The 21,421-nt window shown below is 45.7% G+C and overlaps 1 protein-coding gene across 7 annotated transcripts; it reads left to right on the forward strand.

Moving 5' to 3' along the window:
- The first annotated feature begins 1,888 nt into the window (after positions 1–1,888).
- On the forward strand, positions 1,889–21,320 carry LOC146337894 (sulfotransferase 2B1-like). Of its 7 annotated transcripts, none has more exons than XR_014785117.1 (8): positions 1,889–1,929; positions 3,744–3,889; positions 8,388–8,596; positions 15,191–15,317; positions 16,143–16,237; positions 17,623–17,797; positions 18,994–19,778; positions 20,618–21,161. XR_014785117.1 is itself a non-coding variant. In XM_084815428.1 (7 exons), exons 2-7 carry the CDS (start codon positions 3,880–3,882, stop codon positions 20,725–20,727), a joined length of 726 nt encoding a protein of 241 aa, XP_084671554.1. In that variant the 5' UTR covers positions 1,889–1,929; positions 3,744–3,879; the 3' UTR covers positions 20,728–21,320. The 7 variants fall into 7 exon arrangements, 4 of the variants coding, with proteins under 4 accessions (XP_084671554.1, XP_084671555.1, XP_084671556.1 ...); XR_014785118.1 differs by having other exon boundaries at positions 17,623–17,662; positions 20,618–21,142; XR_014785119.1 differs by having other exon boundaries at positions 3,781–3,889; positions 17,623–17,662; positions 20,618–21,142.
- The last annotated feature ends 101 nt before the right edge of the window (positions 21,321–21,421 follow it).

Consider the following 21,421-nt stretch of genomic DNA (forward strand, 5'->3'; position numbering starts at 1 on the left):
GCCGTCAAGAGCTGTAACTGGGCAGGAGGGAAATACAAACACTGCCGTATATGGACAGGCGGCGGAGGGGACTACAACCGGATACAGTAGCGAAGGCGGAAAATCAGAGCACATTAAGCGGAAATACTGGGATATTAGGGTATTGAAAGAGGGAGCACGGAAGTGAGATATTCCAGTTCCAATTCAAGGCGGGTACTGCGTAGTGTGAAAGGTGGGCGGTGAAACCTCATTGGAAGCGAAAAAAGGCCATAAGTGTAGATCCAGCCAGTGACAACACTCACATCTCACACTCGGTCCTGGGTAGCACCATTTAGGATTAAATCCAGGGTCACTTCCCCTCTCGTGGGTTCCATGACCAGCTGTTCTACAGTAATTTATGCCATCAAGAAATTTAACATCTGTCATGAGTGTAACGTACATTAATCTGGTCAAGGTTGGGGTAATTGAAGTCACCCATTATTACAACACTTCCTCATTTGGAGGCCTTCCTGATCTTGTTTTCCATCTTAAGGTCATGCTGAGTATTCTGATCTGGGGGATGTTCCTAGTACTAAATTACTTTTGGAGCCTGGTAATGTTACCCACAGTGCTTCTGTGGAAGAAAATACTGCTTTTAGGATTTCTAGTCTTCTTCACACTACTCCCTCTTTGACACACAGAGCAACACCTCCTCCAATACGGCCTTCCCTGTTCTTCCTATAGAGTTTATATTCAGAGATTACCCTATCCCATTTCACCAGGTTTCCATAATGCATACTATATCTGTGTTCTCCTTTAAAACAAGGCACTCCAAGAACTTTTCTACAGGAGGCATTTATTGTGTGTTCATGATTCCTTACTCATGGTTGTTTACGGGTTCTTTAGATGATGTCATGATCCTCCTGGTTCATTTCTGTTTTATATCAGAGCACTTCCCCCCCTTTTTTTAGAATGGGGAAAATGGGGTATTATTTCTGAAAGTTCTGTTTGTACTTGTGCTGTTCTGCTATAACACAGCTCCACCTAGAGGTTATGTAGCTGACTTCATTGCCTGCAGCTCACAACTAACAAGGTTTGAATATATTTAAATCACCTGTTTTTAAAAGTGATCTAGTGCAACTCCCCCACACACATTTTAGTTTAACCAGTTTAGTAAAAGCCTCCCCCTGATGGAAATGGAACCCCAGAGTCTTGTCATACTCCTCAGAACACAAGGATTCTGTGAGGGTGCATTGGGAGGTGGAGGTTTCTCCTTTGCTGGAGGTATTTAAGCAGAAGCTGGTCAGCCACCTATCTGTCAGGGATGCTGCAGTTGCATGATCCCTGCATTGAGCAGGAGGTTGGACTAAATGACCTCTGGGGTTCCTCCCCACTCTGAAACCCTATGTTTCTATGCTGTTGATTTTGGGAAATGGGTGCATGGTTTTAAGTCAAAACCAGCCCTTGGCACTGGGCTGGGAAACAAACTAGAAAAAATAATGCTGATGTTTCTGAACTAGCGTGATGGGTTCTTGCCACCTTACATCTGTTAAGAAGTGAGGGCGGTATCCTGTACTAGCTGAAGGGTGTGGCATCCTTCTGCAGTGGTCTTGTGGAGCGCAATGTTCCACGATGGGAGTAGGAATTCTGCCGCCACTTTCCAACTGGAGCAAAAACAATTTTAAAAAAGAAGAAAAGGAAAGGGGGGGGGGAATACCCTCTGCTGCAGACTATTACAAAAGTAATTCCTGTACTCACAATTTACAAAAAATGCAGCAGCTCAGCCCAAATAGTGTGGAAGTGGAGAGGTACTTCCAGGTCAGCAAGAGAAAAAAACTCTTTCCATGAAAAAAAAAAGGGAAAAATTCCAGATTGAGGTATTGCATAATATCAAGGGGCCAAAAACTGAGTAAGGGAGGGAGCAAAGTTCAGTGGCAGCCGATGGCAGAGAGCGCAACACTGAATTCTGAAGTGAGTTGGGGAAATGTGGGGGACATAGAGGAGGGGGATTAAATTTTTACTTTGGGACTGAATGTTGCCTAATGTCTTTGTTTCAAAGGGTTAACCCAACAACCCCGTACAACCAAATGTACCTCCCCTCAGCTCAGAAGTGCCCCCATTCTAAAAAACAACTTGTCTGGAACCCAGAAGCAAATTCTGTATCCCTTGAGACTTACTGAAACCACCAGTTCAGGCATCAACCTGCAGCATTTTAGGCTTTTTGGAATACACCTGTAAATCCCAATTCCAAGTTTACAGTATGAAAGGCAGCCCACATGCAATTTGGGGAATGTGTACATAGTGTGTGTGTGTGTGTGTGTGTGTGTGTGCGTGCGCGCATTGCTTTGGCTTGGGATGGCTGTGCATAGTGGCCCTTCTCTAGAGAAAGTGACTTGGGCTTAAGACCAAATTGAAATAAAAAGGTTTGAGTGAATTGTGCCACAAATCTGTCCCATTGATTTGCATGAGCCTTAAAATCAGATGTTATGTGTACTCAGAACTGAGTTCACCAGGAGTTCTTTCCACCAGGCTGGGCAGCTGATGACTGCCCTGTACTACCTCCTTACTACCTTACTTTTTCCCCTACTCCCACTCATCTGAACCCACCTCTTGGCCTTAAAAGAGTAGCTAATAAATGGCATGGGGCCCCTTACCTACTGTTTTAGGTCCAAACTAGACATGACGTTAATTGCATGAATGCCATTACCATGCAAGCGTCAAATCTGTGGGTGGTGGGTGGTGAAGTGAAGTTGAACTCTTTCTTTCCTTGGGGGTATCTCCATGAGCAGCTTACTGTGAGGTTGCTGCATTTGGAGGTTGTTTTGGACCCATAATTTCGTGGCCATCCCGCAGCCACCCCTGGAGTGTCACGTTGAAAAACCATGTCTTCTGAAACTACTTTTAGTCCCATTGTTTTCCTTAATTCAGCTTGTCTGCACTTCTGTTGTGGTGTGCACCAGCCCTCTGCATTTACGCCACCATGATAGCCCTGTCCAGGGGTGTGTCTTTCACTCGGCTATGACCTCACTGACCCAGTCCATGGGTCTCCCCAATGTTTTCCCCACCTGTGTTTCCCTGATGTTTCCACCAGCTCATGGCTGGCCATCAAAGTTCTGAGCAACCTCATGGCTGGGTCCATCATGGGGATCTGTTGGGCCCCCAGAGTGCCGGATTTCCCCACAACAGTCAACCCTAGCTGGGAGAAACCTTCTTTCCTACCAAAAGAGAAAGGCCCCCCTTTCTCCTTCTGGGTGAAGGAAGGTGTGTGTGTGTGTGTGTGTCTTCTGACAGTCTGATGAGACCAGCCCTATAAAATCCTGAGCAGATTAGCCTGCTATCTATTCTCACCTGAGAGGGGGAGACACATCACCTGCTCACCAAACAGCCCCTTTGGGACAATGACAGTCACTTTATGGGAACTGGAGTGACTGTGGACTGCAAGTCAAAGGGGCGTGATAAGCTTTCTCTTTGCTTTTATTATCTGCATCCTTTTCCCATCAATAAACCATTATTCTTTCACACAAGTGGACTTGAGTCATATTGGTACCTTCGAATATGGTTAGTGTGGGTCCTGGCTGGATCAGGCCCCAGATTTAAGACAGTTGTTTATTGCTGGGAAGATCCAAACCAGAAGAGAAGTGCTATTTTGGGGACTGATATGAACTGCACATTCCAAGCTGCAAAACATACACACCTGGAAATGGTTGAAGGATGCAGCATCATAACGTCAGTCTCTGCCTCTGCCTCTGTCTCTCTCTGTTTCTCTCTCTCTCTCTCATTTACAGTTTTTGAATGTCATCAGCAATGTATTTCACCCATAAGGGGATCCTTTTCTCCACACTGGGAAGTACAGCTGAAACCGTCAGCTATGTGGAAAATTAATTCCAACTTTTGGATGATGATGTACTGACAGTCACTTACATGAAGTCAGGTCAGTGGTGCAGTTAGTAATTCTAGACTCTGGACTTAATGGCCTTATTTGAGAGGGTGGCACTTGAGATGGTGTGTGTTACTTCACTTACTATGGGTGGAGGGTTCCTAGGTATGGGAATTGGGGGGTTTGCCTGTTCTAGATAGGGTTGCACTCCCTCAGAAAGAACAGGTACATCATTTGGGGGTGCTCCTGGACTCATCATCGTCTTCAGAGGCTCAAGTGGTTTCTGTGGCAGGGTGTGCCTACTACCAGCTCAGGTTGGTATGTCAGCTGTGCCCTTTCCTGGACAGGGATAGCCTGGCCACTGTAGTCCATGCATTGATAACCTCACATTTAGATTACTGTACGGTGCTTTATGTGGGGCCACCCTCGTGCTTGGTTGGGAAGCTGTGGCTGGTGCAGAATGTGGTAGTCAGGATGCAGAGTGGAGTGCATGACCATGCGCATATTACACTGGTGCTGAAGCAATGAAGCTGGCTGCCTATTAGCTACCGAGCCAAGTAGAAGGCTTGTCTGTTGATATATAAAGCTCTGAATAGCTTGGGACAAGGTGACCTGACAGTTCGCATTCCCCAATACAGATCTGTGAGATCATTAAGATTATCGAAGGAGGTTGTATCACAACGTGCACTCTGCCATTTCACAGCAACCAGGAATTGGGCCTTCTCCATTGTGGCACCTAATTTATGGAATGACCTCCCGCCTGATGTCCAGGAGGCACCAACTATAACATGCTTTAGAAAGCAATTAAAGACACATCTCTTCTCCCAGGCCTTCCCTGAGTGTGCTGCCCAGTTTGTTAATTATGGTGTTGCATTGGTTTTAATGTTTTATTAATGTTTTATATAAATCTTTTAGCAATTATTATGTACTTTAATTGTATTCTAATGTATATCATAATGTATTTTAAAGTATTTAATTTTCTTCTAAACCATTTAGAGATATTTTTAAATATGGGCAGTGGTTTAAAAATCTATTAAATAATAAATAAATATGTGAATGGTACAATGAATATTCAACAAAAAATTATCTCCCTCAACCTCATTCTATGGTTTATAACTGCTATATTCCTGATATGTTAGGACACAAAGAGTTTGGCAAGCCTGATAAATAAAGAGAAAAGTTTCTGTGCATGTCCAGAAGGTCACATTATAATGTCCAAAATGTCACATTTTAATGCCCAGAAAAATTTCTGTGCATGTCCAGAATGTCACATTATAATGGCCAGCATGTCACATTATAATTACAGTTTATGAAAAGTTTATGTGCATGTCCAGAATGTCACATTTTAATGTCTAGAATGCCACATTTTAATGTCCAGAAAAGTTTATGTGCATGTCCAGAATGTCACATTATAATGGCCAGAATGTCACATTTTAATATCCAGAATGTCACATCATAATATCCAGAAACGTTTCTGTGCATGTCCAGAATGTCACATCTTAAATTCACTTAACTCATCATGGCACCATAATGACTCTATCCTGTCTGTATAGTCTCCCCCACCCCTCCACAAAGAATCCTGTGTATGAAAGCTTCTACCCTCCTGTTTCAAAAGCCCTCTAAACTGGTGCCCCACATCATAGATTATGGATTTGTAAGTACACCACTCCTGAAAATGGATTATGAATTATGGATTTATAAGTGGATTATGGATTGATAATGGATAATGGATTTGTAAGTACACTGCCCCTGAAAATTATGGAGCATGAATTTAAAATGGATTATGGATTTAATTACGGAAACAATTAAATTTAATAAGTATAATAATTTATAATACTTTATAATAATAATACTTTAGTTTTGGATTTAATTATGGATTATGGATTTAAAATTATGGATTATGGATTTAAAATGGATGATGGATTTATAAGCACACTGCCCCTGAAAATGGAGGCTGAATTAGGTCACCATGACAAATCTGTATTCTCCAGGTCTCTTAACAATTAAGGCATAACTAATCTCTGTTAAGTGATGAGGAAATATGCACTCTTGCTAGTTAAGGCAAAGATGAGAGCAAGGTCGAACTACTCACACATTCTTTGCAAGAATCCCAGCACCCAGCAGGTTATGCGTCAGGAATTGGCTGGTGGTGAACCAATGACCATGAATGGTCTACTTTGTGCCCATACCTATGGTTCCGGATACCCTGGGTTTTGCTTGCACAGTTAACTTTGGCCAACCCTCTCCCCCACAGAACTTCGTATTCCATCTCCCCCCCTCATGCAGCCCCCCCCAGCCATCCTTTAGTACAATCTGTTTGGATTCCTGATAAGCAAACTAAGAACTAATTAACAAAAACCAGAGTGAGACGAGGAGCAATGTTAGCTCTCTTCCGTCAGCCCGAGTCCCAGTTGCTGGCCGCCGCTGCTGTGTGCCTTTGAGTGTATGCTTGCTTTATACAAAGACCTGGGACTTCAGGAGCTGGGCATTACTTGGTGGATGTTACAGTTTTGATTGGGTACAGTGTTGGGGCGCTTTAGAGGATGTAAGGGTCAGAGAGTTTATCTTATGGTAGGAATATGAGTCTTGCACACATAATGCACCACCTCCGCTCTTTGGCATCTGCAGTTGAGGAATTTGAGGCACAGTGCAACTCTAACTCGGAATATCTGTAAGTCAAAGTTCACTGGGCTAGCTGGAGCATTGATTTTATACTCATTCAGAGCAATCTGGTATCTTTGTCTGAGGAGACTATAGAATATCGTTGGCTGCATCCCTTGCTCATTCTACTTCTGGAGGCAAGTAGGTGCTGCCAACGTCCTCCTCTCTTCTTAATGATTCCCCGTAGCACTGTTCCTCCTCTTTACCCCTTGCCCCAGGTGGATGAAATTGATTGCCAGTTGGGTGATAGTAGCATGGAATGGCAGCTTCAGTTGCATGACAGCTTCTGTTGTGTAGATGTCATGTGTCTATTCCAGTGAACTGACAAATCTGGGACTTAGTCCACCACTCTGACACTGGCATCCATCCAGCTCCAAGGTAGAGTTGAAGCTGGAACTAATGGCAACATAGGGCACCACACCACATCCATATTGCTTAAATAATGCATCTGTTAAGGGTGTGGCCCTTAACAGCTGCAATTTTCTGGCATTTTTGAGGTTGGGTGAACATGGAAAGCCCTTAACATAACATGTTAAACCAAAAGTGTGTGTTTTTTTTTTTTTGTTAACTGAATTTGATAACATTTTGAGAAGGGTATGCCTACAACTCTCTGATCAGGCAAACGTGAGCTTGAAAATGAGATACTCAATGGAAAAAGGAGGAAATATCATGATTGATAAGAAATCACACACCCTTTAGAAGGGTAAGAATTCACATGCAGGCACTTGAACATACATATTTTAAACACACATTTATTCCAAATATTATGACACATGTATTTTAATATGAAATGGGGATTATTATTTCAAGAAACATAGCACTGCTCTAAAAGTGTCTAGAATTCAGAAAGAGGTTTTTTTAAAAAATCACTAATGCCCACTGGCATAAATAAATAAATAAATAAGCTTATAAACTTGCAAATTGAAGATAGTTTATTTACTCACATATCAGCCTTGGATGGCTTTCTCTCTGTCCCATCAGCCATGACAGCTACGAGGGAGAGGGCCTTCTCTGTGGTGGCCCCCACTCTGTGTAACGCCCTCCCTAGGGAACTCCACCATGCCCCCTCTTTAATGAGCTTCCGCCATGCATTAAAAACATGGTTGCTGAGGCAGGCATTTGGGGTGGGTTAGGGTATTTTTAGAATGTGATGTTTTTAATGCAGAATTTTATTGTTTTAAACTGTTCTATTGTTGTACATCGCCCAGAGTGGCTGGGTGACCGGCCAGATGGGTGATTAACTAAGTAACTAACTAACTAACTAACTAACTAACTAACTAACTAACTTCTGGGACCTATAAATTTAGTAGCAGAAATAGCTCCTGCCCATTCTTACTGCAATCAGTGTATCTGCACCAGGCCATATCATACATTCAATAATCTCAATGAGCTTGTCTTTATAGCATGGTTCCATTGTGCTGGTGGCTACTGTGCTGCTGCCAGTGGCCACTCTCCCCCTGACCCCTTCCCCAGCAGCCTGGTGGCTTCATTTCATAAACTGTATACATGGTGGTCATACGTGCACAGGTATTTCCCTCAGCAATGGAGAGCATTTCCTGGAGGGTGCCTGTGGGAATGATCCCCCTACAACTTGTCCAAAATAGGCACTCTCCACCTTCTGCTAGCTGAATGGATAGTGGTACGGTTGCACTGTTGGTTTTGAAATATCCTCTATTTAACAAATCCTGTACCAGATGGGTGGCACAAAATGTTTGTCCTTAAAGATCTCCTGTGGCAGATGCATGGCTGCCTCTGGCGACCGCATGGCTCTGCCTCTTGTGGTCCACCATTGGAAAGGAAGAGGGAATTAGTTAAATGAGAAGTGTGCATTGTAGAGCCAAGAGCTCTGGGAAAGAAGAGGTAACCCTATGACTTTTGGATTCCCTCCCAGGTACTGTTTGGATGCAGGAGATCTTGGGCTTGATCCGAAATGACAGCGACCCCTCATGGGTTCACAGTTTGCCAGTATGGGAATGGTCACCATGGCTTGAGACTGTTGTTACTCTGAAGCTTGCCTTGGAATATCCTCCACCCAGGCTCCTGACTACACACCTGCCATTTCAGCTTTTCCCAAAGTCCTTTCTCCACTCCAAGGCGAAGGTATGAGAATTTCATTTTTGCTCACAAAACGTGCGAGCAGGCCCCATTTGGAGCTCCCAATGTGAGCATGAGTGCGTGTCCGCCAAAAATATTCATAAATTGTCTAACACGTGCTTGTGTTTGCCTCATTCCTGATTCCCAGTTTGATTGGCACACATTTTCTGATTTGCACGAATTTCCTGATTTGTGCAAATTTCCTCCATGGACTGAATTAGCCATGCTTTAGTCTATGGAGGAGAGTTGCACAAATGAGGACATTTGCACAAATCTGAGGAAACTTGTGCAAATCTCCAGTTTGATCGCTGCTTGATTTGCACAAGTTTCCCATTCACTCAGAGCTAGCAGCGATCACAAACATGAATAGGAATTGGACATGAGCTGACCAGTGAGACCACGTATGGAGAGTCCTGGCAATCTTGAACATCACTCATTGACCCACCTCTAGGCTAAGGTAAGAAAGGAACAATGCACACAACAAGCCCACCTTCCTACTTCCTGTCAGTTGGCACAAAGATATAAGGAATTCTGGGCTAACACAATCCATTCACAGGGAGATGCTATATTATGCACTAAAGCATAGAGAGGACTACAGGATGTCCCCTTAATGGTTTCTCTGATTCCATAACCATTAGTCATACTCCCTTTGTATGCTTAGTCCATGTCCTCATTGGATGTTTTCTGTGGTCCCATTTCATGTGTTAGCTAGGGATGTCAGGGAAATCCACGACGGAACCAAATGAGTTTGGATTTTGATGAATTTGACCCACAGATTCCGCAGTGGACTGGCTTTCCCCCTGTTAGGAAGATTTTCACTATTCTAACCTTCAGGAATTTTGTGCAAATTTTGTCATAGAAAAATACGCAAAAATTTAAGAAAAACCTGGCTGAAAATGCACATTTCCCGCTTAGGCTAAAGCATGAAAACACGCATTTTGTGGGAATTTGTGCATTTTTGCACATGCAAATTTGTGCAAATTCAGAATCTAACAATGCAGAACAAAAGGCACCTGATAATTTTATTTATTTTATTTATTAAATTTATTAATTGCCCATCTGGCTGGTCACCCAGCCACTCTGGGCGATGTACAACATATAATAAAACAGTTTAAAACAATAAAATTCTACAATAAAAACATTTTCTAAAATACCCTAACCCACCCCAAATGCCTGCCTGAACAACCACATTTTTAATGCATGGCGGAACCTCATTAAAGAGGGGGCATGATGGAGTTCCTTAGGGAGGGAGTTCCACAGAGTGGGGGCCACCACAGAGAAGGCCCTCTCCCTCGTCCCCACCAGTCTAGCTGTCCTGGCTGATGGGACAGAGAGAAGGCCATCCAAGGCTGATCTTGTTAAGCGGCCTGTCTGGTGTTGCTGGAGGCGCTCCTTAAGATAGTCTGGGCCAGAACCATATAGGGTTTTAAAGATCAAAACCAACACCTTGAATTTGGCCTGGAAAACAACTGGTAACCAGTGCAACTCCTTCAGCACTGGAGTGATGTGATCTTGCCGGCAGCTGCCTTCAATCTGGTGAGCCACCGTGTTCTGTACCAGCTGCAGTTTCCGAACCATCTTCAAGGGTAACCCCACGTAAAGCGCATTACACTAGTCTAAACGAGAGGAAACCAGGGCATGTACTACCGATGGGAGCAGATGGTCGGCAAAGAAGGGGTGCAGCCGCCATATCAGATGGAGTTGATACAGCGCTGTCTGGCTCACAGCTGACACCTGAGCCTCCATGGACAGCTGGGAGTCCAAAATGACCCCCAGGCTGCGGTCCTGGTCTTTCAAGGGTAGCCATACCCCATTCAACACCAGGTCAACATGCCCCAGCCTCCTCTTGTCTCCCACCAAAAGTACCTCGGTCTTGTCAGGGTTCAGCTTCAGCTTATTCCTCCCCATCCAGCCACTCACCGTCTCCAGACATTTGGACAGGGATTGTACGGCCAACCTTGGTGAAGATTTGAACGAGAGGTAGAGCTGCATGTCATCCACATACTGATGACACCGCACCCCAAATCTCCTGATGATAGCCCCCAGCGGCTTCACATAGATGTTAAATAGCATTGGGGAGAGGATGGAACCCTGTGGCACCCCACAAGTGAGTGGCCACGGGTCCGAAACCTCCTCTCCCAGTGCTACCCTCTGGTACCTGCTGGAGAGGAAGGACCGGAACCACTGCAGTGCGGTGTCTCCAATGCCCAACCCCTCCAGGCGGTCCAGGAGGATATCGTGGTCAACGGTATCAAAAGCTGCTGAGAGGTCAAGGAGAACAAGGAAGGAGCAGTCACCCCTATCCAGAGCCCTCCTCATATCATCCACCAAGGCAACTAAGGCTGTTTCTGTCCCAGGCCCAAGCCTGAAGCCCGACTGAAATGGGTCTAGATAATCGGTTTCTTCCAAGTGTGCCTTCAACTGCATCGCCACCACCCGCTCAATCACCTTGCCCCAAAATGGCAGATTTGAGACTGGGCGAAAGTTGTTCAGAACTTGGGGATTCGAGGAGGCCTTCTTTAAGAGCGGTCTTATCACTGCCTCCTTGAGGGCTGATGGCATCACTCCCTCCTCAAGGGAGGCGTTCACCACTGCCCTGATCCCCTCATCCAGTCTCTCTTTGCAGCCCATAATGAGCCAAGATGGGCAAGGATCAAGTAAGCAGGTGGTCGGCCTTACAGATGAAAGCACCTTGTCCACTTCATCAGAAGGAAGAAGCTGGAACCAATCCCACAAAAGTGGTTTGCTACAGGCCGCCTCTTGCTCACTAACTTTATCCACAGCATGTGGAGTAACACTCCTAATCCGATCAATTTTATCTGCAAAGTGCCTTGCCAAGGCCTCACAGAAGGGCTTAGAATGCTCCAGTGGTTCCAGAGCCACAGGACCGACCAGGCTCCGGACCACTTGGAACAGCCTCCTGGGACAGCACTCTGCAGACGCGATAGAGGCAGCATAATATTCCTTTTTTGCTGCCTTCACCACCACGTGATAGGCTGAAGATACAGCTCTAGCCTGTGTCTGATCATCTTTGGAGTGAGACTTCCGCCACCGGCGCTCTAGCTGTCTCACCTCCTGTTTCAGAGCTTGTAACTGCGGATTGAACCATGGTGCAGTCCGATCCCTGTTCAGGGGGAGAGGGCGTTTCGGAGCCACCCGATCTAATGTCCCAGTGATTGCGGCATTCCAGCCACCCACCAGGGTCTCGACCGAGTGGCTGTTGGTGTGCTCCAGAGAATCCCCAAGCATGTTCAGGAATCCATTCGGATCCATAAGACGCCTGGGGTGGACCATTTTAATGGGTCCTCCACCCCTGCGGAGAGGTTGTGGAACCAAGAAGTCTAACATCACCAGATAGTGATCTGACCATGACAAGGGGGTGGTGGATATACCCCCGACTTCCAGATCACTCCCCGCTTCTCCAGAAACAAACACAAGGTCTAGTGCATGACCAGCTACATGGGTGGGCCCAGTTAGAATATGGTGCAGCTCCCAGGAAGCCATAATCTCCATGAAGTCCCGAGGTGCTCCTGTGAGGATGGCCTCCGAATGTACATTGAACTCCCCCAACACCAATAAGTTAGGGGACTGTACACGCACATCAGAGACCACCTCAAGCACCTCGGCCAGGGAGTCAGTCATGCAGCAGGGTGGACGGTACACGAGCAGAATCCCCAGACTGCCCTTCGGGCCCAACCTCCAGTACATGCACTCAGCAACCTTGGTCTCCCGGAGAGGGGGTCTGGTGAAGACCAAGGATTCTCGGCAGATAACAGCCACTCCCCCTCCCCAATCCCCAGCCCTTGGCTGCTGTGCATACGAAAATCCAGCTGGACACATGGCTGCAAGAGTTGGAGCAGCGGCCTCAGCCAGCCAGGTCTCCATAATACATGCCAGGTCTGCACCCTCGTCCAGGATCATGTCATGGATGAGGGAGGTTTTCTGGGTAACAGACCTGGCATTGCAGAGCAGCAAACCAAGGCCAGAAGATGGAGTCACGCCTCCCCCAGCCATCCTTTGGCTCTGGACAGGCCCGGAGCAGGGGACAGATACTACACATCTCTCCCTTGTTCCCCTTACCTGGCATGGCCTGCCCCTAGCGCTCTGCCAGCACCTGCCACCCAGTCACGGTATGTTCTGGCCCCCAACACTCCCCCCACTGCCTCCATCAGGTGGACACATGCCCCCTCACTCCCATCAGGCAGGCTACCCACCCCCAAAATTAAACAACATCAACAACAGCTAAAAAATCCCCTTAAAAATAATGCCAGGCAGAAGTCCACAGGGAAGGCCTCGTGGTGGTGGTGGTGGTGGTGGTGGTGGTGGCGGCGGCAGTGGCAGTGGCAGCAGCAGCAGCAGCAGCAGCAGCAGGCATGCCTCTTCCCCAGTAGTGGTGGCTTCTCCTGCAGGCCCTGGCTCTCCCAGGCCACCTCAGCCAGCCAGCTTATGTAGCCCCTCCAGGGAGGGGCAGGTGGAGCAGCACAGCTGGCTCGGTACCTGGGGGCCTGGTCCTGCAGGGACTGGTGGTCTGCCAGGCAGAAGTCCACAGGGAAGGCCTGGTGGTGGTGATGGCAGGCCCAGCAGCAGCAGGCACGCCTCGTCCCCGGTGGTGGTGGCTTCTGAAACACAGATGGAATGGGTTTTACACAATCTGTACATTAGCATTTCTTGACCTGATATCTGCCATGCATTCAGCTTGCTAGGCTGCATGGAAGCTGAAGTTTGCCCAGAAGCTGAAAGCTGAAACACAATTTTACCTAATTCAAAATTAGGTAATATAGAAGTAGGGATGTCAGAGAATTCCGCCATGGACTCCAGTGAGGCCGGTTTCTTTAGAATCCGTGGCGGAATGGCCTCCTGCCCCTGCCACCCTGCAGAATCCCCCTGGGATGGAGCTTACCTGGGACGGCTCTGGCGGTGGCGGTGGCTGGTCTCCCAGCCGCCATTTGTGTCCTTGCAGGCAGCCATGATAGGCTACATAAGTATTTACGTAGCCTATCACAGCAAAGAGCAGGGGTGCAAATGGCAGCTGCTATGCCATTTGCGCCCTGCTCTTTGCCGTGATAGGCTACGTAAGTATTTACATAGCCTATCACGCTAAAAGCAGCCATGCAAATGGCGTAGCGGCCGCCATTTGCGCCCCTGCTCTTTGCTGTGATAGGCTACGTAAATACTTACGTAGCCTATCACAGCTGCCTGCAAGGACACAAATGGCAGCCACTACAACAGCCGCCATTTGTGGCTGCAGCAACCCGGCCATGGCCAGAACTCCGGCTGCGGCTGGCTCCGGCCAGCGGCTCCATGGAGCCATCACCGAGGAGCCAGCCGGGGAAGATTCTGGGGGGAGGGATGGAGCACCTCCCCCCACCGCGGATGCCCCAGCGCGGAGCCAGGTAAGCCTTTCGTACATCCCTATATAGAAGCATTGAGCTGGAAGATAATCTCAAAAGTGATCTACTCTAAGCCCCTGCTGATGCAGAAACCCACAACTATTCCTGATAAGTGGCCATCCAGCGTGTGCTTAAAAACTTCTTACCAAGGAGAGTACACCACCTTCTGAGGCAGTCTGTTACACTGTGAACCGCTCATACTGTCAGGAAGTTCTTACTAATGTTTGTGAACCGCCCAGAGAGCTTCGGCTATTGGGCGGTATAGAAATGAAATGAAATGAATGAATGAATGAATAAATAAATAATAAATAAAATAAATAAAATAATGTTTAGTCAAGATACTTTTTCTTGTAACTTAAATCCATCAGTTTGTCCTAGGCTCTGGAGCAGTAGGAAGTAATTTTGGTCCATTGTTTTCATAGGGGTGCAGAACACAGGGTCCAAATCTGGCCTTTCAGGTTTCCCCAGTTGGTCAATCTGCCTGACCACCAATCATTTGTCTGTTTCACACCCTTTGTGTAGGTTTTTCTTCAATCTGAAAGGTTGAAATGACTCTTCTTAGTTAGTGGCAGTAAGAGCTTTAAGCTAAAATGTGCTGATATTTTGTTATTTTGGGCCCTAACCCTTTTGCGTTTGGCCTGGCCCACCACTGGAGTGAGACCCCTGAGAGCTTCTCCAAAATGAAATTTGGCTTTTGGACTGAAAGAGGTTCAGCACCTGTGATCTACACGAACACCCTTTGAATATTTGAAGGTGGCTATGACATCACCCCTTCGCGGTGATATGACCTGAAAAGAAACTTACCTAGTTGCAGCAATATTCCTCCCCGACCTTATCCTCCATGCAGAATTGGTTGGAATATTTAACAGAACAGCCAAGTTACACTTTCTCCACAGTTCAACAGAAGTCTAATACCACCACAAAGAGATTCCATTGGTAGTGGTGGTTGTGGGGAGAAATTGCCAACAAAGGTCAAATATATATTATTGGATATATTCAACATGAAACCTGCTCTCTGCCTACAATAGAAGAAGAAAAAAATCTTAAAAGAAAAGACCCCCCCACACACACACCGCCCAGTACATTTCAGAAACATGTTACTGTTATTTTTTATACTTCACAAAAAACTAAACTATATTTGCTCTTGGGAAATAATCCCATATGGGTGAAATGCCACCTTCCCTAAATGTAGCCTCTGCCTCTTCTACAGGTTATCTATGTTTTGCGTAACCCAAAGGATGTGCTGGTCTCAAACTACCACTTCTCCAAGATGTATAACGGACACAAGGATCCTGGAACTATGGAAGAGTTCCTGGAGGAGTTTCTGAGTGGGAATGGTATGGAAAAAGACAGATCAGCTGACTTCTTCAATTGAATTTGCACCAGGCCCACAAAGATATTCAGCAGTCTAACCCCTCTCCCTTCCTCTAGCCAGAAGCAGAAGTCAGCAGTTGACTCTTGTAGCTACTAGCATACTGTTGTTTCTTCCACTTGACTCTCATAACATCCCTGAGGGGATCCTGCAAATTGTGGATTTGTCCCCAATTTGGATGGCTTTTAAAGGGGATTAAGATAAATACCTGGAGGAGAAGGCTATCAATGGCTACTAGTCCTGATGGCTATGTGCTACCTCCAGTACCAGAGGCAGTAAGCTTATGTACACCAGTTGCTGGGGAACATGAGCAGGAAGGCACTTTTGCAGTTGGGTCCTGCTTGTTGGTTCCTGGTCGACAGCTGGTTGGCCACTGTGTGAACAGAATGCTGGACTAGCTGGACCCTTGGTCTGATCCAGTAGGGCTGCTGTTATGTTCTTATGTCAGAGTATTATGACTCAACACTCTATGCACCATGAAGAATCTCTTCTTAAACTGCCCCAATAATGCTATCATGAAAGTATAATCCCAATCAGCTATGTGGTAAGGGGGATAGAGGTGCCACAGTTGTTAGATTGCTTTCCTTTTAAACAAACAAACAAACAAACAAGAACAAATGTCCTTAATTGGTAATTGTGTGGCCTGAACCTCTGAGCAGGAATGCAGTTTTGAGGTTGATATTGCACTTCCTCACTGGTGTCAGAAAGTGTCATCCTCCTGTTCCATCCCACTCCACATCCCCCCCTCCATTGTTTACATTCCAACCTTGCCTCTGTTTTGCCCTTCCAGTGCCCTTTGGTTCCTGGTTTGACCATGTGAAAGGCTGGATGGAGGTGAAGGACAGACCCAACTTCTTCTTCATCACTTATGAAGAGCTGCAGCAGGTATGGTTCGACCTTTGGCGGTACACACACAGCTATATCTGCCATGGCTGATGAGGTTGCCAAATACCTCTGAGTGTGTGTAGGCAGCCTTTGTACCCCTCCCAGTGAAGAGTCTATTAAATAAATAAATAAATAAATAAATAAGGACTTTAAAGGCAAGTTATCTCAAAGCAAGTGCAGGATGTTTTCCCTTTCCCCCCACATCAGAACAGGTGTGTCCTACAATTCCACAGTCTGGTATTCTGCACCAAGTTCAAGGTCTCTCACCTCAGATGTTGGATGATCCATTGGTGCTGCACTGGCTGAGAGGCAGCCTGAAACAAGATGGCAGGCGATCCTTCTACTTAGATTGTGGGTGGGGAACCTTTTTCATCTCTACAGCACAATTAGAAAATGGAAATGGTTTCGGGGGGCATTTTCCATCTGTTGGTGGGGCCAAAGGCAGAATGGATGGGGACAAATGTGACTATTTTAACCCTACTCAGAATTAGGGATGTACGGATTGTGTAAAATCCGTTCCATCTGTGTTTCACAGACTGTCAGACATCTTTCATTCCATTGCCTGTCCATCCATGGAATCGTGTGTTTTTTTGTTTCTGAATTTGTGCAAATGTGCATTTGCACAAATGTGCATTTGCGTAAATCCACATGTGCAAAAATGTGACCCCCCCGCCCAAATATGCATTTTCATGTTTTAGCCTAAGGGGGAAATGCACATTTGTGGCCAGTTTTTAAAAAAATGCTGTGTATTTTCTACCACAAAATTTGCACAACTTTCAGGAAAGTTAGAAAAAAGGTTTGCAAACTGTGGAATCTGCCCGACAGGGGGAAAGCCAGTCTGCTGTGGAATCCATGGGTCAGATTCATGAAAATCTAAACTCATTTGGTTCCTTTGTAAATTTTTCCAACATCCCTACCCAGAAGGAAGCAGAACTGTATCCCACAGCAGTGCTTTAAAATAGCATCCCAAATACCAAGTCTCTGCATGTCTAAGTGCAAGAAAGTAGGTCTCCTGCAGGCAAAATGCACACTTCAATTCTATACAACTACTTCCCTGCCTGTAAACTTCACAGCTCAAAATCTTTGCTACAGCTCTTGCCTTTAAATTTCCTCTTATCTCCAGTCAGTGATTGGAGACAACCAGAGGTTCCCCATCACTGACTTAGAAGGAGAAGTCTGGATTCCACTCTTGTCCATCTTAGTTTTTTGCAGAACCATTGCTGAGAGATCAAACTACACTTCACAGCAATTTTGCCAAAATGCAAACCCGCAAAATGGCACCAATCACCTTGGCATGCCTCTTCTCAAGGGGCAAATCTCTTCAGGGAATCACAGCGTCAGGATTCACATTCCCAGCTGTTGTCTTTTGTTTTTGCCCTTCTCAGGACCTGCGAGGCAGTGTGGAGAGGATCTGCTGTTTCCTGGGTAAGGAGCTGAACAGCCAGCAAATGGATGCCATGGTGGAAAACGCCTCTTTCCAGAAGATGAAGGACAACAAAATGTGCAATTTCTCTGACATGCCAAGGGTATTTGACAAGAAAGGGAAGTTCATGAGGAAAGGTAAAGGAAGGGCCCACAGGGTGCCTATTGTTGGTGCATGTCCATATGCTGGAGCTTGGATGGTAAAAAATGGGCAGAACTTTGATGGAGAGCCCAAGGTTTAAGGCCTTGGCTTACATATCACAGTTCAATATTTGCCTGCAGATTTTTATCCTGATGCTAGGCTTGTATGTGCTAGGGTTAAGATTGTAAGAATAGCTGTGCTGGATCATGACAAAGGTCTATATAGTCCAACATTCTCTTTTCTTAGCGGGCATCCAGAACTCCCAGTGGGAAGCTCTGCATCAGGACATGAGCAAAATTGTACCCTACTGGTTGTATTCTTTGCAAATCTTACTCAGATGCTTGCTGCTTCTGATCCTGGGGGAAGCATATTGCTATCACGACAAGTAGCCATTGGTAGCCTTTTCCTCTATGACTTCGTCTAATCCTGTTTGAAAGCCATAGAAGTTGGTGGCCATCACTGCATCTTGTGGAAGCAAATCCCAACGTTTAATTATGCACTGTGTTAACAAATACATCTTTTTGTTTGTCCTGAATCTCCCTGACCCTGTGTTCTAGTATTATGAGAGAGGGAGAAAAGCTTTTCCCAATCCATTTTTTTCCACACCACACCATAATAGTATACATATCTGCCATGTCCCCCCCTTTTTTTGAGGGGGCATCATTGGAGGGGCTGTCACTGGCAAGGGGAAAAGGTCATGGGCAGTGGCTTGGCTGTGATCGCAAATGGCAGTTGCAGCCCTGCTCAGCAAGAGCAACACCAGTTTCTGCCATTCTTGCTGAGTGGCTCATCACTCAATCCCCTTTACCCACGATGGGATGGGATGTTTGGGTTTGCATGACATGCCAACCCATCATGGGTAAAACAACCCCTACTGCAGGTAGTTGGTTATCAGGGTGGGTTATTTGGGAAAAACAACCCATACCCTGATTAGAATGGTTTGGGTTCATATGACACACTCACCCATCATGGGCAGTCACCTGTGATGGGTTACTGTGTTGTACAAACCCAGTCAGTGTGTTTATTACCCTTGTAAAAATGTAATCTGGGCAGGAGATCCTGTGTGTTCATGTGCGTGTTCTTGATCTTCGTATGTCCCCTTGCCCTGAATTGTGGTGCATGGAGATGTGGCACTAATTGTGGGGCTTCTTACATTGCTATGTTCATCTTTTCCTCATTGTGTGTCTACTAGAGCTGTGCACAAATGCCTTCTCAAAATTCTCCAGCCTATTGGTGGGAGAATTTCACCGAATTCCTAGGGGTGGAGAAATTCTTCAACAGTTTCTCACAGATGCAGGTCACTTTTGGGAAGGGTTGTAGCACAGGTTCTTTCTTTTCTTCCTAAGGGTTTTTGGCTTATTGCACTGCTTCTGTAGGTGGCAGCAGCATCAACTGTGTCGAGGCTTCCACTCTTCTGAGGCAGAATTTTGAATTTCTTTTGGTGGTATTTTTGAGCTTACCTAATCCCTGAGAGGGTGCTGAGGGTGCTGTATGTGTTTTCTCTCTCTGTTACACATCTTTCCATTGCTCTGCAGCCTCCCAGGCCACCTGCACTTCCTGAACTGAAAAAGCCCCATGGGAGGAATTCCCTCACGATGTCTCCGTCATGATGGCTTTAGCTGAAGTGCGGGAAGCTGAGGAGGCTGCAGGCTGCCACAGAGATTACCATACAGTGAAAGACAGGACACTTGCACACACTCCTCAGCCACTTCATAGGTAAAGTAAGCACAAGAACCCTGAACCCAGCCGATGAGAATTTATCTGAAATTTCTCCTCCTTTGAATTTCTTTCGGAAAGCAATTTCTTTTCCATCAAATTGAATGAGAAAGGTAAAAAAAAAAAAAAAGTGGGAGAAATTTTTGGCACAGCACTAGTTTCTGTGTGTGTGTGTGTGTGTGTGTGTGTGTGTAGGTGGGTGAAAAGTCAGAAGGCCCAATGCGATACAGAGACAACCTTGGAAACTGCAGAGCAGAGAATGTAAGAGAGTCATCCTACTTCCACCCCCGTTTCCTCTTTCTCTTTCCAAACCCCCCGCCTGTCTTCTCCATCCTTCCCCTTGCTCTGATCCCCACCCCCAGTAATTTAACTTATGGAAGTAATAAAGTTTGATGAATGGGGCAATTAATAGAAGGGGAATTGATTAAATTTTGGAGAAGAATTTGGGTGGGAATTGGAAGAAAAAATGGGGCGGAGCCCCTGATTCATCCTTGGCTTGCATTTAGATTTGTCAAATTTAGATTTGTCACATTTTTGAAATTCAGTTTTAGTGCAAAAAATTATGTTTAGGGATGCCTGAAAGGGGTCATGAAAAAATGCACTATCCAATCTTTTTTGGTGCATTTTTTCACATCTCTTCATATCCATTACAAACTCATTGTAATGGAAGAGGACCTACTGGTTTAGGATGATCTGGGTGCAAAATAATAAAGTGCTTATTTTATTTGGGGTTATTTGGATAGGGAATTAACTGGCTGGCTTTGCCATCTGTGAAATTTTAAATAAAACCTAGTAATTATTCCTAACTGTATGCAGATTTGTGTCCTGTGGGTCAGTGTCCCAAATCTCTTAAGTGCCTAGCAGCATCCCTGAGGACCACCACTATTGGAGCACCAGCTCTGGAAGATGTCTTGGCCAGGGCAGAGATTCAGGGGGAACTCCCACTGTAGACACTGCCACAGCTGCCCTCCACCATCAGCCACCTCAGGCAGCTGCTACATTCTTCCTAACGGCAGGGCCAGCCATTAGAAGGGTATCAAATTCTGTGTGCTGCTCATTCAACGTATTTGTGGTTAACGCTCCCTCTTGTGGTGTTCCAGGGATCTCCGGAGACTGGAAGAACCACCTGACAGTGGCACAGAGTGAACACTTTGACCGTGTTTATCAGGAGAAGATGCAGGGTGTGGGAATGACCTTCCCATGGGACTGAAGAATACAGACTGTCTCTCCTGCTGTTCTGCATCCTTGCACTATGCTCTTCAGGTTCCTTCTGCTAAATAACCAGGCTGTATTAGTGGAAAATTCTTATTTGTTCAGATATAAGCAGTAATGGCATAGTCTAAACATGGGTACATTACATTCTTAATTCTGGAGTAACCCCAGGGTTAGCCTTGCTTGCCTCTCAGCTGTCTGGGTGATGTCATGGGCTCAGACAATATTTCTTTCCAAATATGACTGCCTTTTTTCTTTCTTCTTGCAAGGTCCCCATTCTCATTGCTTCTTGCAAGATTTTCTTGTAACTTATGGGCTGCTTCATACAAGACAAATTTCCTACATGGAGCTCACTTCTATGCAGCCTATTTTATCAATTGCATTGTGTGAACATCATAAAATAAAGGTACGTTAAAACAAAGTTTCTTAATCAGGATTTGATTCTCTCTCTGTCTCTGTCTCTCTCATACACATATACATTTCTATACCACCTTATCTGCTAAAAAGCCATCAAGGCAGTGTACAACAATTTAAAACAATAAAAACTTTAAAGCAATAAAACAACAGCACAAAAAAAACAGTCAAAACGTTAAAACTAGTGCTGTGCCAAATATTTCAATTCTTCCACTTTCTGCATGGGTGTGTGTGTGTGAGGGTGAAATGAAAACTTTGGTGAAAGAAGACCATTTTCT

Source organism: Heloderma suspectum, chromosome 10 (assembly GCF_057233095.1).
Source record: "Heloderma suspectum isolate Gila_16-S chromosome 10, 16-S_ref, whole genome shotgun sequence".
Lineage (NCBI taxonomy): Eukaryota > Metazoa > Chordata > Lepidosauria > Squamata > Helodermatidae > Heloderma > Heloderma suspectum.

What these genes read in the sequence shown, in the direction of transcription:
- LOC146337894 (XM_084815428.1), top strand. An exon ending in TTCTCCACTCCAAGGCGAAG is followed by an intron (nt 8,597 to 15,190) that starts GTATGAGAATTT and finishes CCTCTTCTACAG; the next exon opens with GTTATCTATGTTTTGCGTAA. An exon ending in CTTATGAAGAGCTGCAGCAG is followed by an intron (nt 16,238 to 17,622) that starts GTATGGTTCGAC and finishes TGCCCTTCTCAG; the next exon opens with GACCTGCGAGGCAGTGTGGA.